The 22,900-nt window shown below is 40.7% G+C and overlaps 1 protein-coding gene across 5 annotated transcripts in view; it reads left to right on the forward strand.

Annotated features, from left to right (window-relative positions):
• Positions 1-22,900, forward strand: part of MYO6 (myosin VI) — a 274,062-nt gene that overhangs the window by 141,669 nt on the left and 109,493 nt on the right. For all 5 annotated transcript variants that reach the window (XM_075862043.1, XM_075862045.1, XM_075862044.1 and 2 more), the window contains exon 13: positions 14,604-14,761. In XM_075862043.1, coding sequence (XP_075718158.1) covers positions 14,604-14,761 — 158 coding nt within the window. The remainder of the gene's footprint in view (positions 1-14,603; positions 14,762-22,900) is intronic.

A 22,900-nucleotide genomic window follows, 5' to 3' on the forward strand; every position in this document is an offset into this window, starting at 1 on the left:
TAGATATGTATGCATGCATATGTGGGTCTCTGGATCGACACTTCTCTCTTTGGGTGGGCCAGACGTGTGGAAGTGACTTTATAGTATTCTTAGAAGTGTATATTTGTACGTCCGAATTCCTCCATAGTGATGCATTGGAGGATGTGCCCTAAGACAGTGTTAATAGCATCATTAGATGTTACTATAGGTCTTTCTGGTAAAAAGGATAGGTTGCTGAAGCAAGATAGCAGACCGGTAGGTAATGTTGTTTTTATAGTGCAAAATTCAGATGTGACATGAGTCTCTTATGCCTTTCAAGCTACGCATTGTGAATCATGTAGCTTAAAATGTGTAAGTAACGTCTTTGTCTGGAGTTGGTGGAGGGCCCAAAGTTAGTTTGGGGGGTGGCGATGATAAATTAACTGCTCCATATTCTAGACACCCTTAATCTGGCACTGCCTTTTAAAATTGGCCACATTGACATAGTTGACATTTGGCAGGGTTAGTGAAACATTTTTATGCAGATTTCTTTCTATGTGAGTTTTACTTGTACTATCTTTGCCTTTCCTTCTGGGAATGTTCTTTACAGATGTGGTAACTACTAAATGAATGAATTGTACATGTATCAACTGACATTGATCTATAAGGTAGTAACTGATACCCCGTGATTTAAACAGACTTTCATTGAATTTATATGTGCGTTGAATGATACCTTACCTTTGTATGTCTTGTAGGCCTTCACTTGTGGAAATTAGCTTTCTAAGAGGATTATGAGAGATAAAAGGCTGGTAGTATTAAATAGCACTCTAGTTCTCTCTAGCAAATAAGCTGACAAATATAAAGTAGAGCACACTACAGTTAATTGTAACATTTCAAGAGGGAAAAAAATATATATATAGATATTTAGCATTCCCTTAAATCAATGATAAAATCAAGGGTATGACCTTCGGAAGTAAATTCGTCAGCCATGTATGGCGACAGCAAGTTGTAACTTTTTCCTACAAGTGATCAGCACTAAGGCTTTCATAAAATATTAGCAGCTGTTATGTTTTTATTATCTGTAGGAAGACTTCTTGCATGAACTGCCAGATATTGACCAAAGTTGCAGCATGCTCTAGACATATCTTCCTTTTACATTAATAAGGCTACACGGTAACACCCATTGAACGGCAAGAGACGCAACTTTACAGTTCTGCCAATGGATAGAAAATCATTTTGTAGAATTAATATGTGCAACACAATATATGTACATGTAACATCACAGACCCCTAAGTTGCTGCTGACTTAATCTTTTTGCAATTTTCTCAAGTTGCAGCTACAGAAAACCCCATACTCACGTATAAATCGCATGTAAATTTAACATGCGACTTTATGCAACATTTGCTCTGCTTTATCTGTCACATGTTGACCGTGTCTGTGTAGCCCTAGCCTAACTATAGGGCTTATTTAGTAGAAATGCCATGTAACTGCATACAGTATGACATATAAAGACTAACTTTCATGTAACTTAAGTTCCCCATACACTTTAGTTCAACTTGCAGTCTCAGAAACTTCCCAATTTAGTGCTCCCTGTGAATGCTCTCTGGGACTGTGATGTGCCGCTGATCTCTCTTTGGATCTCCACTGCACTCCACTGCACTCAGAGGTGCATGAGCCCAATTTAGCATGAAGGTTTTTCTATCCGACTCCGTACGTAAATGTAGTATTCTCCCCTAGAAGCCTTGCCACAGAGTCTGACCGAGCGCTGTTGTACAGGCTTTATACAGGTGGGCACAATTTTTTTTGACATTTCTGCATAGAAAAGGCACATTGCACACCTCACTACCGTCTTCTGCCTCACTCGAAATGGGAAAATTAAATCTTTTGAAGGATTGAGATATTATCTGAACATCCCCTTATGAGAATATTTTAGATTTATGCAAATATATCACTTAATTTCAACATTATTTCAAATCACACCTTAGAGACTCCATTTTCCTTTTTTTTTAAAAATATTTGCAGACTGACACCTTAACATAAATGGATGATTTCAAAACTCTACCCTCAATTTAAGAACCTGAGGTCTCCCGAATCCCGATCCTATGCATCGGCATGGGAATAGGACATTGTTCCTATCCCTGATTACATTACCTGGATGCGGTTATATGAGAATGTTCACAACTGTTCCCATTCATATAATGTTAAGGAAACATCCTATAAACTCTTGACGAGATGGTATCTAACTCCTATCAGACTGGCAAGAATGTTTCCTTCCCAATCTAATCTCTTCTTCCACGCCTGCGGAGAGGTGGGCTCATTTTGTCACATCTGGTGCACTTGCCCAGGAGGACAAACACATTAGAAACGCGTTGAAAGTTGGTTCCGGGTAAACTAAATCTCCATGTCAGCTTGTTCTCTTGGTCGGCGTTACTTAACGCTCCGATCTCGAATGTTTAAAAGAAAAAAACTGTATATGCAGTTCACTCTGTTCTTTATGCAGTAAGGTGGACTATTGCTATAAGTTGGAAGTCTCATTCAGTCCTCTTTCAAAAAACGATTCTAAACTATATAAGGTTTTGAACCTATTGTAGCGGCTTTAGAAGATAGTCTCGAGATATGAGTTTTTTTTTATCACAACTGCAGGGCTCCCCTTCCTAAAAACAAACCCTCAGAGGGAGCTGGTCTTAGCTGGAATGGGGATTCTCTGGCTACTGGCTCTCTTTTTCTTTTCCAGATGCCCATGAACAGTATATGTTTCTTTTAGGTCATATGCACACGATGCGTACCAAAAATCCACAGTGTAATCTGGAACCAGCAAAGTAAATGAGATATCAAGTAATCTCATCTACACGTTGCAGAATTTTTCCGCACGTAAATTGACCTGCGGTGCGTATATAAAAATCTGCAGCCTCTCAATTTATCTTGCATTTCCGTCTCAGAATTGTATCTGACAAGTTTATTTTAAAAAAAATGCGCCAAAATCCGCAGCATAAAATCCACAACCCGTTTCCACATCAAAACATAAAATCTGTAAAAATGCATCCACAAACACACCATGTGGGCAGATTTTACTTGTGGCGTCACCTGCATTTATCTGCGTTTTTGATGCACATTTTCTGTATCAAATTGCTCAATGTGTGCATGTAGCCTTAACGCCCCATGATGAAATTATACGTCATGGTGCGGGCAGGAGGGTAAATATGGAGCGAGCTGTATATTACAGCTTACACCTCGCGGTAACGGCCAGGAACAGAGAGCGTCTGATTTTGGCCGTTTAAGTACTTAGGTGCCATGTTCAATAGCGACTGCTTCATCTAAGCGGTTAGAAAGAGGGGGCGTCCCCCTCCAACAGCCCATTTCTCCCCCCGGACGTGATAGCGGGGTGCCAATGGTTGTTATGGCAGCCCCGGGGGCCTTATGAAGGCACCAGGTCTGCCTTCCTTCTGCCTCTGTTAGACCCTGCCTCCACCATCTGATGATCACTGGTTCAAATCCCCTAGGTGGACTAATAAAAAAATAAAAAAAAGTAGTTTTCAATGGTGTACTAAAAAATGTTAGAAGTTGAAAAAAAAACTTTTCCCATTTTTCTTCTAAGGTAATGTAAAAAAATAAACTAAATTAATATCGCCGCATTCGTAAAAGTCCAAACTATTACAATATAATATTATTACCCCGCATGGTGAACGCCGTAGAAAAAAAGCCAGAATTGCTGTTTTTAGCTTAGCTCTAAAAAAAAAAATATTTTAATAAAAAGTGATCAAAAAGTCGTATGTTCCAAAAAAGGTACCAATAAAAACGACAGCTCATCCCGCAAAAAATTACAATTTATGGTTCTCAGAATACGGTGACACAAGACTTTTTTTTTTTTTTTTAAAAACGTTTCTTTCTTTGTAAAAATAGTAAAACATTAAAAAAAACTATATCAATTTGGTATTGCCATATTCGTATTGACCAGCAGAATAAAGTTAAGTTGTCGTTTTTACCACATGGAGAAAGCCATAGAAACGAAACACAAAAATTTTTTAGGAATCTCTTTTTTTCCTATTTTACCCCACAAATTGTTTTTTTTTCAGTTTCCCAGTACATTATATGGCACTTTAAATAGTGCCCATGGAAACTACAACTCCTCCCGCAAAAAGTAAGCGATAACCCCACTCCATTGACGGAAAAATAATAAGTTCTTGTAATGTGGGGAGTGAAAAACGAAAATGAAAAATTGCTTGAACTTTAACCCGTTAGTGACCGCCCCATAGTGTTTCTACGTCGGTCACTAACGGGCCTTATTCCGATGCAATAGATTTTTTACGTCGCTGCATCGGAATAAGTAAACAGAGCAGGGAGCTGTCAAATCTCCCTGCTCTCAGCTGCCAGAGGCGTCCCTGCTCGAACGTGTGAGATCGATATTCGTATCAATCTCACACGTTTAACCCTTCAGATGCGGTGCTGAATAGCGTGCACCGCATCTGAGTGGTTTTGGAGAGAGAGAGGGAGCTCCCTCTCTCTCCCACCTACATCCAGCGATAAGACCGCCGAGTGTCTGTGTCTCCGATGGCAGCCGGGGGCCTAATAAAGGTCCCCAGGTCTGCCTATAATGAATGCCTGCTAGATCATGCCTCTGGCATGACCTAACAGATGCCTGTCCGTTTTACACGGACAGGCAGTAATACACTGCAATACAGAATTATTGCAGTGTATTGTAAATGTGATCGTATAATCGCATAGTGAAGTCCCCTAGTGGGACTAGTAAAAAAGTTTTAAAAAAATGTTTCATAAAAAGTGAAAAAAAAAAACTGGGAAAAAAAATAACTTAAAAACCAAATTTTCCCCCTTACAAACTGCTTTATTATTAACAAACAAAATAAAGCAAAAAAGTTACACATATTTGGTATTGCCGCGTCCGTAACGACCCCATCTATAAACTTATTACATTATTTAACCCGTACGGTCGTAAAAAATAAAATGAAAAAACATGCAAAAATTGCTGTTTTCTTTGAATCCAGCCTTAAAAACAATTTGATAAAAAGTGATCAAAAAGTCGCATCTACCCCATAATGGTACCGATAAAAACTACAAGTCGTCCCACAAAAAAAAAGCCCTCCTACAATTGCATCGGCGAAAAAATAAAAACGTTACGGCTCTTCAAATATGGAGACACAAAAATAAATAATTTTGAAAAAAAGTGTGTACAAGTAGTAAAACGTACAAAAACTATACAAATTTGGTATTGTTGCAATCGTAACAACCCACTGAATAAAGTTATTGTGTTATTTATACCACACGGTAAACGGCGTAAATTTAGAACGCAAAAATTGTGGTGAAATTGCTGTTTTTTTTCTATTCCCCCCCCCCAAAAAAGTTAATAAAAGTTAATAAATTTTATGTACCCCAAAATGGTGCTACTAAAAATTACAACTTGTCCCGCAAAAAACAAGACCTTATACAGCTATGTCGATTCAAAAATAAAAAGTGTATAGCTCTTTGAATGAGACGATGGAAAAACGTAAAAAATGGCTTGGTCATTAACCCCTTCCCGACATTTGCCGTATGGGTACGCCATGGAAAGCATTGACTTCCCGCATTTTGCCGTACCCATACGCCAAATGTTTGGCACCGGCTCAGAAGCTGAGTCGGTGCCATCATCGTCGGATCTCAGCTGTATCTTACAGCTGACATCCGACTGTAACGGCGGGGACCGAAATTAGCTTTGATCCCCGCCATTAACCCCTTAAGTGCAGCGCTCAAACGCGATCGCTGCACTTAAGGTGTTTGCAGCTCATCGGAACCCCAGCAATGAAATTGCCGGAGTTCCGGTGGCTGCAATGGCAACCGGAGGCTTAATACTGGCCTCCCGGTCTGCCTAGCACGGATACCGGTCAAGATCCGCCCGGCAAAATGGCGCCGGGTCAGGAGCTGATCCGGCGTCATCAGCGGTGGAAATCAGCTGTATGTTACAGCTGATATCCACCTGTAACGGCAGGAACCGGAGCTAGCTCCGATCCCTGCCATTAACCCCTTTGATGCAGCAATCAAAAGCGTTTGCTTCATCGTAGCGGTTACTAGCAGATCGCCAGACCTGACAGAAAATCGGGACTGGCGACTGCAGCTATGGCAACAGGAGACACAATGGTCTCTTGCTCTGCCATTACGGAAGACAATTAGGCCCTGCCGGGAGGCGAAGCCTAATCGGCTTGCTGTCAGTGAATAACTGACAGATCTAATACATTGCACTACGTAGGTAGTGCAATGTATTAGAAAAAAATAAATCTGACAGCTGGACCTTCAAGTCCCCTAGTGGGACTTGAGAAAAAGTGTAAAAAAAGTATAAAAAAAAAGTGAAAAAAATAAGTTTGAAAACAATAAAAGTTGCAAGTAATAAAATAAGAGTAAAAGGGGGATTGCGTTTTATCAAGTCCTTTTATTATTGAAAAAAAATAATAAACCATACGTATTTGGTATCGCCACGACCGTAACGACCTGAGGTATCAAAATATTATATTTATTGCACGCGGTGAACCGCATAAAAAAAACCTATACCAGAGTTTCTGTTTTTTGGTCACTTTGACGTATAAATATTGGAATAAAAAAATGATCAAAAAGTCGCACGTATTCAAAAAATGGTACCTATAAAAACTATAGCTCGTCTCGCAAAAAACAAGCCCTCATACAGCTGCATCGACAAAAAAATTAAAACGTTATGGTTCTCACAACTTGGCGACAGAAAAAATACATTATTTTTACAAAAGTAATTTTATTGTGCAAAAAGTTGCAAAACATAAAAAAGTCCTATAAAATAGGTATCGCCGGAATCGTACTGACCCGCAGAATAAAGTTAACATGTAATTTATAACGCTTGGTGAACGCTGTATAAAAAAACTAAATAAAACTATGCCAGAATTGCGGTTTTTTGTTTACCTGGCCTCCCAAAAAATAAGGTAAAAGGTGATGAAAATGTCGCATGTACCCCAAAATGGTACCAATAATAACTACAGCTCGTCCCGCAAAATAAAGCCCTCATACAATTTTGTCTATGAAAAAATAAAATTAGTTATGGCTCCAATAAGTCAGGAAATAAAAAATATGCAGTTGTTTGAAGAGGCGATTTATCAAGGACCAAAAATTAGGGAACCAGGAAAGGGAGGGCCCAAACATGTCCGCTGGAAGCGCCGATGCCCGTATTATACCTGGACAACACTTTCCCAGCAAAATTCCCCAAACTGCAAAGGTGCGGAGTGTGGACCAAAAGGGGCATAAGAAAGGACGCCATATATCAGTGCGACACCGGCCTGTGCAGAAAGGATTGCTACACATCTATGGATCATTTTATTGTTTTTTTTACCTCATTATTATACCACCTGACTATGCCCCTTATGTACTCTGCCCAGCTTACATGTACCCCCACATTATAAACGGAAACACCAGCAATACTCAAACAAAACTACTGCCTAGCAATATCCGCTCTCCAAAAGCCAAATGGCTCTCCTTCCGCTCTGAACCCTACTGCGTGCCCAAACAGCTGTTTCCTTCCACATATATGGCATCGTCATACCCGGGAGAACCCTTTTAACAATTTTTGGGGTGTGTGTCTCCAGTGGCATAAGCTGGGCATGACATATTTGCCACTGAAATGGCATATCTAGGGAAAAATTTACATTTTTAATTTGCACCATCCGCAGCGCATTCATTTATGGAAAAGACCTGTGGGGTGAAATGCTCACTACACCCCTTAATAAATGGCTTGAGGGGTGCAGTTTCCAAATGGGGTCACTTCTCAGGGGTTTCTTTTTATTATTTCACATCAGAGCCTCAGCAATTGTAAACCAATACTTTGTAAATCGCCAAATTAGGCCTCAATTTCGCATGGTACTCTCTCACTCCTGAGCCCTGCCGTATGTCCAGGCAAAAGATTAGGGCCACATGTAGGGTGTTTCTAAAACCGGGAAACACCGCATAATAATTAGAGGGCGGTCTTGTTATGGTACAAGCCGGGCACCACATATTTGCATATCTATGGAAAAAATCCCATTTTCACTCTGCAACATGGAGTGCACACTAATTTCTACAAAACACCTGCGGGGTTAACATGCTCACTACACCACTAGGTAAATGCATTGAGGGGTGTAGTTTCCAAAATGGGGTCACTTCTGGGGGGTTTCCACTGTTTTGGTCCCACAGGCGCCCAGAAACCAATCCAGCAAAATCTGCACTCCAAATGTCGCTCCTTCCCTTCTGAGCCCTGCCGTGTGCCCAAATAGCAGTTTCTGACCATATATGGGGTATTGCCGTACTCGGGAGAAATTGCTTTACAAATGTTGGGTTCTTTTTTTTTTCCTTTTATTTGTTGAGTAAATGAAAAATTTTGCGCTAAAGCTATGTTTTATTTAAGAAAAAGGATTGTTTTTATTTACACTGCCCAATTCTAATAAATTCTATGAAACATCTATGGGGTCTAAATGCTTACTACACCCCTAGATGAATTCCTCAAGGGTTGTAGTTTCCTAAATAGAATCACCTTTTGGGAATTTTCATTGTTTTGTCCCCTCAGGGGCTTTGCAAATGTGACATGGCCTCCGCAAACCATTCCTGCTAAATGTGATCTCCAAAAGCCAAATAGCGCTCTTTCACTTCTAAGCACCGCCGTGTGTCCAAACAGCCGTTTATGACCACATGTGGGGTATTGTTTTACTCAGGAGAAATTGCTTTACAAATTTTGCGGTGCTTTTTCTCCTTCAGTCCTTGTGGAAATGAGAAAAAATTAGCTAAACCTACATTTTCTTTGAAAAAAATGTAGATTTTTATTTTCCGGGCCTAATTCCAATAATTTCTGCAAAAAACCTGTGGGGTCAAAATGCTCACTATACCCCTAGATAATTTCATCAATGGGTGTAGTTTCAAAAATGGGGTCACTTGTGGGGGGTTTCCACTGTTTTGTCCCCTCAGGGGCTTTGTAAATGTGACATGGCCTCCGCAATCCATTTCTGCTAAATGTGAGCTCCAAAAACCAAATGGTGCTCCATGCCTTCTAAGCCCTGCCATGTGTCCAAACGTCTATTACCACATGAGTGGTATGGTTTTACTCGGGAGAAATTTTTTCACCTTTAGTCCTTGTGGAAATGAGAAAAAAAAAATGCTAAACCTACATTTTAGATATTGATTTTCACGGCCTAATTCCAATAATTTCTGTAAAAAATCTGTGCGGTCAAAATGCTCACTACACCTCTAGATAATTTCCTTGAGGTGTGTCGTTTCCCAAATGGGGTCACTTTTGGGGGATTTCCACTGTTTTGGCACCGCAAGAGCCCTTCAAACCTGACATGGTGCCTAAAATATATTGTTATAAAAATAAGGCCCCAAAATCCACTAGGTGCTCCTTTGCTTCTGAGGCCGGTGCTTCAGTCCAGTAGCAGGCTAGGGCCACATAAAACTTCAGAACCTGGGCAATAAATATTGAGTTGCATTTCTCTGGTAAAACTTTCTGTCTTATAAAGAAAATTGGATTAAAAATTAATTTCTGCAAAAAAATATGAAATTTGTAAATTTCACCTCTACTTTGCTTTAAGTCCTGTGAAAAGTCTAAAGGGTTAAGAACATTTCTAAATGCTGTTTTGAATACTTTGAGGGGTGAAGTTTTTAAAATGGGTGACTTTTTGGGGGTTTCTAATATATAAGGACCTCAAAGCCACTTCACAACTGAACTGGCCCCTGTAAAAATAGCCTTTTGAAATGTTTTTGAAAATGTCAGAAATTGCTGCTAAAGTTCAAAGCCTTGTAACGTCCTAGAAAAATAAAAGGATGTTCAAAAAATTATGCCAATCTAATGTAGACATATGGGGGATGTTAATTAGCAACAATTTTGTGTGTTATAACTGCCTGTCTTACAAGCAGATACATTTAAGTTGAGAAATATGCTAATTTTTGCAATTTTTCGCTAAATTTTGGTGTTTTTCACAATTAAATACTAAACATATCGAGCAAATTTTGCCAGTAACATAAAGTCCAATGTGTCACGAGAAAACAATCTCAGAATCGCTTGGATAGGTAAAAGCATTCCGGAGTTATTATCACATAAAGTGAAACATGTCAGATTTGAAAAATGAGGCTCGGTCAGGAAGGTCAAAAGTGGCTAAAGAGGGAAGGGGTTAAGGTCTAAAATAGGCTGGTCATTAAGGGGTTAAGAAGCAATTTCTTCTCCTGCTGTTTATATTTACATTCCTTTACCCTCCCCCTATTCTCCTTCTTGCTTTTTGTCTTCCCGACGTCCTTCCCCAATTCTTGGATGTTGATATTGGGTAATGTGTGTATGTAAGTATATATATATATGGCTGCCAAAGGCACTGGGTCACTAGTGTTTATTGATGGTGTGACTGAAGAACGAAGCAGCCGGATGAATTCTGAAGTGTTCAGGGATATACTTTCTGCTCAGATTCAACCAAATGCACGTCGCTTCACAGTACAGATGGACAATGACCCAAAACATACTGCGAAAGCAACCCAGGAGTTTTTTTTTTAAGGCAAAGAAGTTGAATATTCTGCAATGGCCAAGTCAATCACCAGATCTCAACCCGATCTAGCATGCATTTCACTTACTTAACCCTTAATGACCAGGCCATTTTGCGCGTTAATGACCAAGGGTTATTTTTTGTTTTTTCACGGTCACATTCCAAGAGTCGACATAGCCGTATAAAAGCTTGTTTTTTGCGGGACGAGTTGTATTTTGTATTTGCACCATTTGTGGATGCTTATAATATATCGATTAACTTTTATTAACTTTATTTTAGGAGTGAATTGAAAATAAGCAGCTATTCCAGCATTGATTTTCACGTTATAAATTTACGCCATTTATTATGCAGCGTAAATAACATGTTAAATTTATTCTACGGGTCGGCACGATTACGGGGATATCAAATATGTAAAGGTTTTATATGTTTTCCTACGTTTGCACGATAAAAACCCTTTTAGAAAAATATTACTTGTTTTTGCATCGCCGCATTCCAAGAGATGTAATTTTTTTTATTTTTCCGTCAATGTGGCCGTATGTGGGCTTGATTTTTGCGGGCCAATGTGTAGTTTTCATTAGTACTATTTTGGGGTACATAGGACTTATAGATTAACTTTTATTTACTTTTTTTATGGGGGGAATGGGAGAAAAGAGAGAATTTTGCCGTTGTTTTTTGGACGCTGTTCATCCGGCGGTTTAATTAATGTGTTAATTTTATTGTTCAAGTTGTTACGATCGCGGGGATACCATACAGTATATGTGTATGTGTTATTTGTTTTGGCACTTTTAGTAAATAAAACCACTTTTTTTTTTTTTTTCCACAAACTTTATTTAACTGCTTTACATTTTTTTTTCTTTTTGTCCCACCAGGGGACTTCACTATGCGATCTGCTGATCGCATCTATAATGCTTTGGTATACTTAGTTTTACACTGACAGGCAATAATGCTTTGTTATACTGATAGGCAATCTATTAGGCCATGCCTCCGGCATGGCCTAACAGGCATTTGCTGAAGACAGACCTGTGGGTCTTTGTTAGGCCCCCGGCTGCCACGGAAACCCGATAGCGACCCGCGATTTCTTTTCGGGGACGCCAATGGGCTGACAGAGGGAGCTCCCTCCCTCTGTCAAACACATTAGATGTCGCTGTCGCTATTGACAGCGGCATTTAATGGGTTAATCTTCCGGAATCGGTGCGCGCTTCGATTCCGGCAGTTGTAGCAGGAGCCAGGCTGTGTATAAGGAGCCATGCTCCTGCCGCTGATCCCATGTGTACACTGTCAGTACCTGCGCGATCACAGGACGGATATATCCGTTGTCCTGCGCGAACTAGCAGCTGCAGAGGACTGATATATCCGTCCTTCGGCGTTAACAGGTTAAGACAAAACTTAAGGCAGGAAGACCCACAAACCAGCAGCAACTGAAGACAGGTGCAGTAAAGGACTGGCAAAGCATCATAAAGGAGGAAAGCCAGTGTTTGGTGATGTCCATGGGTTCCAGACTTCAGGCAGTCATTGCCTGCAAAGGATTCTCTACAAAGTATTAAAAAAAACATTTTGTTTATGGTCATGTTAATTTCTCCAATTACTTTTTGAGCCCCTGAAATGAGGAGGCTGTGTAGAAAGATGGTTGCAATTCCTAAATGTTTCACAGGATATTTTTGTTCAACCCCTTGAATTAAACCTGAAAGTCTACACTTCAATTGCATCTCAGTTGTTTCATTTCAAATCCAATGTGGTGGCTTTCAGAGCCCAAATCATGAAGATAGTGTCACTGTCAAGGTAATTCTGGACCTATCTGTATCTACTGGGGTAGATAAAATGCCTCCAGGAGAAATTATATAGTTTTTTTTTTGTGGATTGGAATTGTAACCGAATAAGATCCAGGAAGAAGATTAGCTCAAAATATATGCGGTCACTGAGCCCTGTTAGAATAAACGGGGAAGAAAACGGGGATTTTCCAGAAAGGGAAAAGCGAGCACACGGCTAGAGGTTTAACGAGTAATGTCTTTAATAAATATAAATTTAAAATTGTTACAACAAACGTTATAACGTGATCCTGGACCACAATAAACGTCACACACCCGGCCGGGTAAAGGCAATAAACACCCACACATTTCATGTATGTACACCTCTCCAAAATGCATAAATGTACATCAATGATTAATAAAGTGCGCAAACAATTCATATGCATAACGTTAGAAATGTTGCTGGTCATTAAAGAGGCTCTGTCACCACATTATAAGTGCCCTATCTCTTACATAATGAGATCAGCGCTATAATGTAGGTAACAGCAGTGATTTTTATTTAGAAAAACGATCTATTTTTACCAAGTTATAAGCGATTTTAGATTTATGCTAATAACTTTCTTAATGCCCAACTGGGCGTGTTTTTACTTTTGACCAAGTGGGCGTTGTGGAGAGAAGTGTATGACGCTGACCAATCAGTGTCATACATTTCTCTCCACTCATTTACTCTGCACATAGTGATCCTGCGTTGTTCACTATGTGCAGTCACATACACACACATTAACGTTACTGAAGTGTCCTGACAGTGAATAGACATCACTTCCAGCCAGGACGGGATGTCCATTCACAATCCCAACGCTTCGGTAACGTTTGTGTGGGATTTACAGCACAGCAAGCGTGACCTCGCTGTAAGCTGTCATATATAGCGTGATCTCGCTTGCTTTGCTGTAAGTCCCACACAAGCGTTACCGAAGTGTCGGGATTGTGAATAGACATCCCATCCTGGCTGGAAGTGATGTCTATTCACTGTCAAGACACTTCAGTAACGTTAATATGTGTGTATGTGACTGCACATAGCGAACAACGCAGGATCACTATGTGCAGAGTAAATGAATGGAGAGAAGTGTATGACACTGATTGGTCAGCGTCATACACTTCTCTCCACAACGCCCACTTGGTCAAAAGTAAAAACACGCCCATTTGGGCATTAAGAAGGTTATTAGCATAAAGCTAAAATCGCTCATAACTTGGTGAAAATAGATTGTTTTTCTAAATAAAAAGCACTGCTGTCACCTACATTATAGCGCCAATCTCCTTATGTAAGAGATCGGGCACTTATAATGTGGTGACCGAGCCTCTTTAAGGCCCTTTCAAGCCTGGTCATTAAGGTGCTAATAAAACAAATCTCTCATTTTGAAGCTGTAAAGCTTGTAATTTCTGTACGACAACTATAGTGTGTCATGTCACTGGGGTTCACTGTCAATTTTGGTTATTGCAAAACCTCACCGCTGTGGCCTGTGATTGGCTGTCGTGGTCATGTTGGAAGGATGAAATGTCTTTATTCTGATAACGCTTAGTAAAGACAAAAAATGGGACAAATACAGCGTTTCCCTAGGGTAATAAAGTTTGAGAAATGTGTGCACGTAATAGTAGGTGAAACAAGAAGGCTCATCTGATCGGGTCATGCTAGATGGTCGGCACAACACAACTTTATGGCATATCGGGTCTTTGTAGACATCTGACTCAGCGCGGTTTGCTTTCCTCCGGAGCTGACTCTGGTTGTTTGTTTCATAAGAAAGGAGATCCTCCCAGCGTCCAATAGATACAGGATTGGGTATAAAACAAAAGCGCTCCTATGTGGAGCGCTCCCGTATTTGATAAAACACATGACGGTCATTATTGGAAATAAATGATATTTCTTTATTCCGGATGGACTTACAATGAAACAACATAAGCCTGAGGAAGACCTAGGTACGTAGCATCCATATTAATTATTTGTTTCATTGAAAGTCCGTCTGGAATAAAGAAGTATAATTTTTCCTATAACGACCGTTATGTGCTTCTATCAGCCACGGGAGCACCCCACATAGGAGCTCTTTTGTTTTATACTTGATCCTATATCACACCGATGACAAAAGGGGGCAGTGGGGGACGTTTTACACCATGAGAACTTCATTATTATGGATTTGAAATCCCCTTTAATCCCTTTTAATAAATGAAAGCTGTTAATAGACCAACATCATGGTATATTTCCCATAAAGTCAAAGAGCATTCGTCTCTAAAAACTGTAATCAATAGGGACTTGACCGAAGAAGACTCATGGTCCTATATTTATTAAACTAAATGATGATTATTGATTAGCCATTCTAAGGACTTTCCTATTTATAATTTTTCTTTGTTTCAGGGTGCCACTGAAAGTGGAGCAGGCAAACAATGCCCGAGATGCACTGGCAAAGGCAGTCTACAGCCGTCTCTTCGATCATGTGGTTAATAGAGTAAACCAGTGCTTCCCCTTTGAGAGTTCTGCCTTCTTTATTGGCGTTTTGGACATTGCTGGCTTTGGTAAGTGATCATCTATTCGATGAGAAGCATATGACACTGATTGGTCAGCGTCATACACTCCTCTGTACAACGCCCAGTTGGTAAAAAGTAAAAACACGCCCAGTTGGTCATTAAGAAACTAATTCGCATAAATTTAAAATTGCTCATAACTTGCTCAAAAATGATCGTTTTTCAAAATAAAAACCACTGTTGTTATCTACATTACAGCGCCAATCAGATTATGTAGGAGACAGGGTACTTATAATCTGGTGACAGAGCCTCTTTAACTGTTTCTGGCAGTCCCAAAAAACTTTGAATGGAGCGGTAGTGCACATGTTCGACTGCCACTCTATTTAATGTTCTCCTCACTGCAGTTGAGCAATGAGGAGGAACATGGGCTCGGGAACCCCGTTTTCATGATAGGGGTGATCACATCAGTGGGGCCCCCAGCAATTATCACCCCCAGCAATTCTCACCGATCCTTTGGGTAGGTGATAATTGTCGAATCTGGGAATACCCCTTTTAATACTGGCCATACTGTGCCTGGCCATTCACTGTGGGAGTCTGGCTGTGACTGAGAGCTGGGCTCCTGCTCTTTAAACCCTTAGATCCTGCAATCAATAGCAACCGATTTATCTTAGTGTTTGACAGAGGGTGCTCCCTCTGTCACCACATCTCCCCCTGCGCAACGCAGCCAAAAGCCTAAGAATGACCTTCAATCTGTCACATACGAAAGGCTAATAGGATTCCTGTTCGTATGTCATAATATATTGCAATACAGTAATTTATTGCAATGTATTATAAAATTGATCAGTTGATCGCATGGTGAATTCCCATGGTGGGAGAAAGAGAAAAATGTCAAAGTAAAAAAAAAAAAAAAAAAATGCTTGAAAATATTAGAGGCACAAAAACCTTTTCCCCCTTTTAAAAATGCATTATTTTGTAAAGAAATTAAAATAAACAAATACACATAATTGGCATTGCCACATCCGTAAGGACCACGCTATTTAACCCACACAGTTAACGGCAGGAATATTAAAAAAAACATTTCTAGAAGTGCTTTTTTTCTTCCACCCAAAAAAAACTAAAAACCTGAGTTGTATTTGGTGGCACAAGCAGGGCACAATATATTGGGCACAGAAATGGCATATTTGCAGAAAAAGTGCAATTTTCACTTTGCACCATCTACTGCGCGATTTTTTTTCTTTTTCTGAATAACAGTGGGATACAAATGTTCACTACGCCCCTTGATAAATGCCTTGAGGGGTGTAGTTTTTAAAATGGGGTAACTTCTTGTGGTTTTCTTTTATTATTTCACCTCTGAGCCTCTTCAGTTGTGGGTTAATGCTGTGCAAATCACCAAATGGTACTCTTTCACTCCCTGTCGTATGTCCAGGAAAAAGCTTAGGGCCACAAGTAGGTTGTTTCTAAAACCAGGAAACACAGCCTAATAATTAGAGTTGTCTTTTCACAGTGGCAGAAGCTGGGCACAACATGTTGGACACTGAAATGGAATATTTAGGGAAATAATGCAATTTTCACTTCTGGAAAACACATGTGGGGTTAAAATGTTGACTACACCCTTAGATGAATACCTTTTAGGGGTGTACTTTACAAAATAGGGTCACTTATAGGGGTTTCCGCTTTACTGGTACCTCAAAGGCTCAGCAAATATAACATGGTGCACAAAATCCATTCAAGCAAATTCTGGGCTCCAAATGGCACTCCTTCCCATCTTAGCCCTGCCATATGCTCAAACAGCAGTTTGACCACATATCGGGAATAACCGTACTCAGGAGAAATTGCGTAACTCGTTTTGGGGTGCCTTTTCTACTATATTTCTTGTGAAAATGAAATATTTTGAGCTAAATCTGCATATTGTTGAAAAAAATATAGTTTATAATTTTCACGTCCCAATTCTAATATATTATGTGGGGTCAAAATGCTCACTATATCCTTACATGAATTCCTTTAGGGGTGTAGTTTCCAAAATCGGGTCACTTCTGGGTAGTATTTACTGTACTGGTATCTCAGGAGCCTTGCAACTGCGACATTGCATCCTGAAGCTATACCACCAAAATCTGCGCTCCAAATGGCGCTTGGTCCCTTCTGAACCTTGCCGTGTGTCCATACAGCAGTTTATGACCACGTATGGGGTATTACCGTTCTTTGAAGAAATTGCATAATACATTTTGGGGTGCATTTTCACTTGTATTCTTTGTGAAATGAAAAAAGTTTAGCTAAAACTACATATTAAAAATAAAAAAAAATGTAATTTTACATTTTTAAACCCCAAATCTAAATATTTCTATGATACACCTGTGGGGCCAAAATGTTTACTAATATCCCTAAATTAGTTCTTTAAAATGTGCAGTTTCCAAAATGGGGTCTTTTTGGTGGTGTTTTGGTCACCTCAAGGCCTCCACAAACCTGAAATGGTGCCTGAAAAATATCAGAATAAAAAGGAGGGCCCAAAATCTGTAACACAGAGGGATCTGTGACAGAGGGAGCGCCCTCTGTCACAGAAAAAAAAAATTGATTAACTGAATATCTGCAAAAATAATGACATTTTTAATTTCACTTTGCTTTAATTCCTTTGAAACACCTAGAGGGTAAACAAATGTTATAAATGCTGTCTTGGATATTTTTAGGGGTGCGGTTTTTAAAATGGGTTGATTTATGAGGGGGTTTCTAATATAATCTCCTTAAAGCCACTTCAGAAGTGAATTAATACCTAAAAAAAAAAAAAAAAAAAGACAGCTGGAGTAAAATGGGCCTAATTTAATAAAAGGCACACACTTATGATATGCCATATATGGGCCGTCCACCATCTTGTGTTTCTTTCACTAACACAGACTCGTCTCTGTTATGCCTGTGGCTTTACAATAGCACTGGGGGGCGGAGTCTCATCTCACAGCAAATTCCTTCTCCGGAGTCCTGTCTGAGTGCAGCAACATTGATTAATCAATCAATAGTTCTAACTCCCCTTACTACCACTGCAGTGTCCCCTGTGTATCATATGAGATGCTGCTTTACATTGTAGGATCTCCAGTGTATCCTATAAGATGCTGCATCACACCGCTCTCCCCAAGCCTTGGATGATGAGAGTTCTAAAATACTCATGGCACACAGGCTTTCTCAGCTTTCTGTGAGTGCTGCGGGCAGAGTCCATTTTATTTCTATGAGATACTGCTTCAGAAGCTGTTCCCTACAGCCTGCTTGTGATTGATAGGTTTCTGCCTGTCAGCGCTTACAAACAGGAAGCATGGAAGAGCATTGTGAAGCTACATCTTATAGGAATACACTGGAACTGGACACCGCAGGTAACAGAAAAAGTGAGTGTCAGGGAAGTTTAATATCCCTTCCCTCCAGGTCCCTTATATTGTGCAGAAATGAAGTAAAACTCTATTCATGGGGGAACATACAGAGGAACTGGGAGGGCAGAGCTTGGTGGGGAGGGCATGTGTCGGAGAGCTGCCAGGAGGCATTTGATAGGCGATGATGAAATCCTATAGTTGAAAGGAAGTTAGCCCCATATATTCAAACCGGAAGTCCGTTTCTCCTTAGAGCATGGTCTGGACTGGTGGTCAAACTGAGATCACGTTGCACAGCTGGCCATAATGAAAGGGTTCAAAATGTATAAGTGCAACTGCGTTGGTAAGAAGCTAACTAGGCTCTGTTCACATCTACGTCATTCATTTCCATTGTTATGCTCCGTCATGACAGCAGAAAGACGAAAATTATAGCTGTGAGGGACAACAATGGTGCCAGATGGAACCCATTGACTATAATGGGGTCTATCGGATTTCTGTCATGGTGTCCGTTTTTTTTACCAGAAAAAATAGCGCTGCATGATGCGCTTTTTTGTCCGCTACTTTTAATTGATCTGCAATGGAGGCTCCACAATGCAGATGTGAAGACAGCCTTGCACAGCTAGAATATTGCTGGCAAGTCAACATTAAATGTCCGGAAAAGAAAATAAGAAAAAAAATCCCATTTAGTGGAGTTCTTCCTTAAGGCCTGGACATTTGAACACTTCCACTAGTCACATCTCCGGAAACTCTACAACAAGCCTCCCTCAGGAAAACACCCTTTCTAACAAATGACTTTCATCAGGGGGCCTTTTTATACTTTAGTCCTTGTTGTTGCGATGGCATCTCTTGAGTATTCCTCACTGCTTTGTGACTCATGTCTCCAGTACATGTTTTATTTCCCCAAGTATATTCTCATGCAGCGCTCATCCCTGTTCTAATATTATGTTGCCATTTTCTCATTCGTGTCTTTCTTTCTATTGCATTTTTCAGCATCTTTATTTATAGTTTCAATTTCAAGTAGTGCCACCGGAATTGTATTTACCTCTTCTACCTTTATAACCAGTTGTCTTTTTCTAGACGTATCAAATTATCTTCTAGTGTTCTTGGTGTCATTTGAAGAACTGGTGTTAAATACTGAAAGCTAAATGACAGAACATTGCAGCAGCTTTGAATAGTCCATTCTTTGGACAGACAATGAGTATTTTGAGTATTCCCAGTAATAGACGTCTTCTAAGGGGAATTGCATTTAGCAAATAGCTCAATAAAATATTTTACAAACAATCCATACCACTGATAAATCTCGGGTATGAAGACCACTCAACTATTTTTACAGGGTATGTTTGGATATTAGAACATTTAACCCCTTAAGGATGCAGCCGCTTTTGGACCTTATGACACAGCCTCATTTTTTAAATCTGACGTGTCACTTTATGTGGTAATAACTCTGGAATGCTTTTACCTATCCAATCGATTCTTAGATTGTTTTCTCCTGACATATTGTACCTTAAGTTAGTGAAAAAATTTGGTCAATATATTCAATATTTTTGTGTGAAAAACACCAAAATTTAGAGAAAATTTGCAAAAAATTAGCATTTTCTAAATTCAAATGTATCTACTTGTAAGACAGATACTTATACCTCACAAAATAGTTACTAGCTAACATTTCCCATATGTCTACTTTAGATTGGCATCGTTTTTTGAACATCCTTTTATTTTTTTAGGACGTTACAAGGCTTATAAGTTTAGCAGCAATTTCTCAAATTTTCAAGAAAATTTCAAAAGCCTATTTTTTTTTAGGGACCAGTTCAGTTCTGAAGTGGCTTTGAGGGCCTTATATATTAGGAACCCCCACAAATCACCCCATTTTAAAAACTGCACCCCTTAAAGTATTCAAAACAGCATTTAGAAAGTTTTTTAACCCTTCATGCGTTTCACAGGCATTAAAGCAAAGTGGAAGGGAAATTTGAAAATTTCATTTTTATTTTTTTTTTGCAGAAATTCCATTTTTCCTGTAATACTGAAGGTTTTTTTTTTACCAGAGAAACACAACTGAATATTTATTGCCCTGATTCTCAAGTTTTTAGAAATATTCCACATGTGGCCCTAGTGCGCTACTGGACTGAAACACCAGCCCCAGAAGCAAAGGAGTACCTAGAGGATTTTTGGGCCTTCCTTTTCTTAAATTATATTTCAGGCACCATGTCAGGTTAGAAGAGGTCTTGTGGTGCCGAAACAAAGGAAACCACTCAAAAGTGACTCCATTTGGGAAACAACACCCTTTGAGGAATTCATCTAGGGGTGTAGTGAGCATTTTGACCCCACAGGTGTTTCATAGATTTCATTAGAATTGGACAGTGAAAATAAAAAATGACATTTTCCAATAAGATGTAGCTTTACCTCAAGATTTTAAATTTTTTTCAACAAATAAATGAGGAAGAGCACCCCAACATTTGTAAAGCAACTTCTCCAGAGTACGGAAATACCCAACATGTGGTCATAAACTGCTGTTTTGGCAAGCAGAAGGACTCGGGAAGGGAAGGCACGCCATTTAGCTTTTGGAGTGCTGGATTGATTTCTCTGCACCATGTCGCATTTGTAAAGGTGTCAGTGCAGTGGAAACCCCCAAAAGTGACTCCATTTGGGAAACTACACCCCTCAAGGAATTTTTCAAGTGGTATAGTGAGCAGTTTGACCCCATAGGTGTTTCATACACTGGGCAGTAAAATAATAAAATGTAGATTTTTTTTTCAAAGAAAATGCTGCTTTAGCCCCAAATTCATAATTTTCACAAGGGGTTAAAGGAGAAAAAGCACCCACAGTTTGTTACGCAATTTCTCCTGAATACGGCAATACCCCATTTGTGGAGATAAACTGCTGTTTGAGCACGTGGTGGGGTTCAGAATGTAAAGAGCACCATGCAACATCTGAGGCCTAGTACGATGGCATTTACTGCCCTGTGTGTAATGACGGGGGTAGAGAAACGGACAAGTGAGCCCTAATCTACCCGCCACTCTGTCCCTGCCTACTTGCAACGACCCGCCCTAGGCGACGGGGTTCAACTGGGCGGCGGTCCCTACGCTCAGTAAGTGCAAGAGACAAACAGACAAGGGAACACAAAGCAAAGGGAAATGGGGCAGTTGCCCACGGCAACACCGTGAGCAACAAGAGTGGTGAACGAGCCGAGACAAACCAGGAGTGCACGAGGTACCAAACGCAGAGCAGGAGAGTAGTCAGAAAGCCAGGGTCAGTATGGAGCAGGATCAAATAGTCAGAAGCTGTAGCTGGGCCAGGAAACCACACGAGAAGAATCACAAGCAAAGGAGGAACAGGAAAGGCAGGTATAAATAGACAGAGGGCGGGAGCTAGCTCCGTCTGGCCAGGCTGCGATAGGCTCTCCCACTCCTAGGCCTGCCATCCTGAGTGGTGGAAGCTGGAGTCAGTCTCAGAGACATAGACTCAGGTGCAGACTGATTACCTATGGGCGTATACACAGAAGTTGTGCCTGGCAGATCCTTTACAGTACCCCCCCTTTTATGAGGGGCCACCGGACCCTTTCTAAGTGGACCTGGTTTATTGGGGAAACGGAGGTGGAACCTCCTGACCAATACCCCAGCGTGAACATCCCGGGCGGGTACCCAAGTCCTCTCCTCAGGCCCGTATCCTCTCCAATGGACCAGGTACTGGAGGGAGCCTTGGACCATCTTGCTGTCCACAATCTTGGCCACCTCGAATTCCACCCCCTTAGGGGTGAGAACGGGAACAGGAGGTTTCCTCGAGGGAGCCAATGACGGGGAGCAGCGTTTAAGGAGGGAGGCATGAAACACGTCGTGTATTCGAAAAGATGGGGGCAACTCCAGTCGGAAGGAGACAGGATTGAGGACTTCAATGACCTTATACGGCCCAATAAACCGGGGAGCAAACTTCTTGGACGGGACCTTAAGGCGCAAGTTCCTAGACGATAACCACACCAGATCCCCGACCATAAACAAGGGGTTAGCAGAACGTCTTCTATCAGCCTGAGTTTTTTGTACGCTCTGGGACGCCTCTAGGTTCTTCTGAACCTGGGCCCAGACTGTGCACAGTTCCCGATGAATGACCTCTACCTCGGGATTGTTGGAACTACCAGGTGAGAGGGAGGAGAACTGTAGATTAAACCCAAAATAACAGAAAAAGGGGGAGACCCCTGACGAGTTACTGACCCGGTTATTAAGGGAAAATTCGGCGAGGGGAATGAATGAGACCCAATCATATTGACAGTCAGAGATAAAACACCTTAAATATTGTTCTAGAGATTGATTAGTCCTCTCAGTTTGACCATTAGTTTCAGGATGGAAGGCAGAGGAGAAGGACAGATCAATCTCCAACTTTTTACAGAAGGCTCTCCAAAACAATGAAACAAATTGTACCCCTCTGTCCGAAACAATATTGACAGCGACCCCATGGAGACGCAGGATGTATTTGACAAACAAGGTAGCTAACGTCTTGGCATTAGGTAGTTTTTCGAGGGGCACAAAGTGGCACATCTTACTGAAGCGGTCTACTACCACCCACACCACCGACTTGCCATGAGATGGAGGCAAATCGGTGATAAAATCCATGGAGATATGGGTCCAAGGTCTCTGGGGAATGGGCAAAGAACGTAGTAAGCCCGCTGGTCGGGACCTGGGAGTCTTGGACCTAGCACAAACCCCACAAGTGGCGACGTAGGCCTTAACGTCTTTAGGCAACCCAGGCCACCAATAGTTTCTGGCAATGAGGTGTTTGGTACCCAGGACGCCTGGATGACCAGATAGTGCGGAGTCATTATTTTCCCTAAGTACCCTTAGTCGGTATTGCAGGGACACAA

Source organism: Rhinoderma darwinii, chromosome 4 (assembly GCF_050947455.1).
Source record: "Rhinoderma darwinii isolate aRhiDar2 chromosome 4, aRhiDar2.hap1, whole genome shotgun sequence".
NCBI classification, from domain to species: domain Eukaryota; kingdom Metazoa; phylum Chordata; class Amphibia; order Anura; family Rhinodermatidae; genus Rhinoderma; species Rhinoderma darwinii.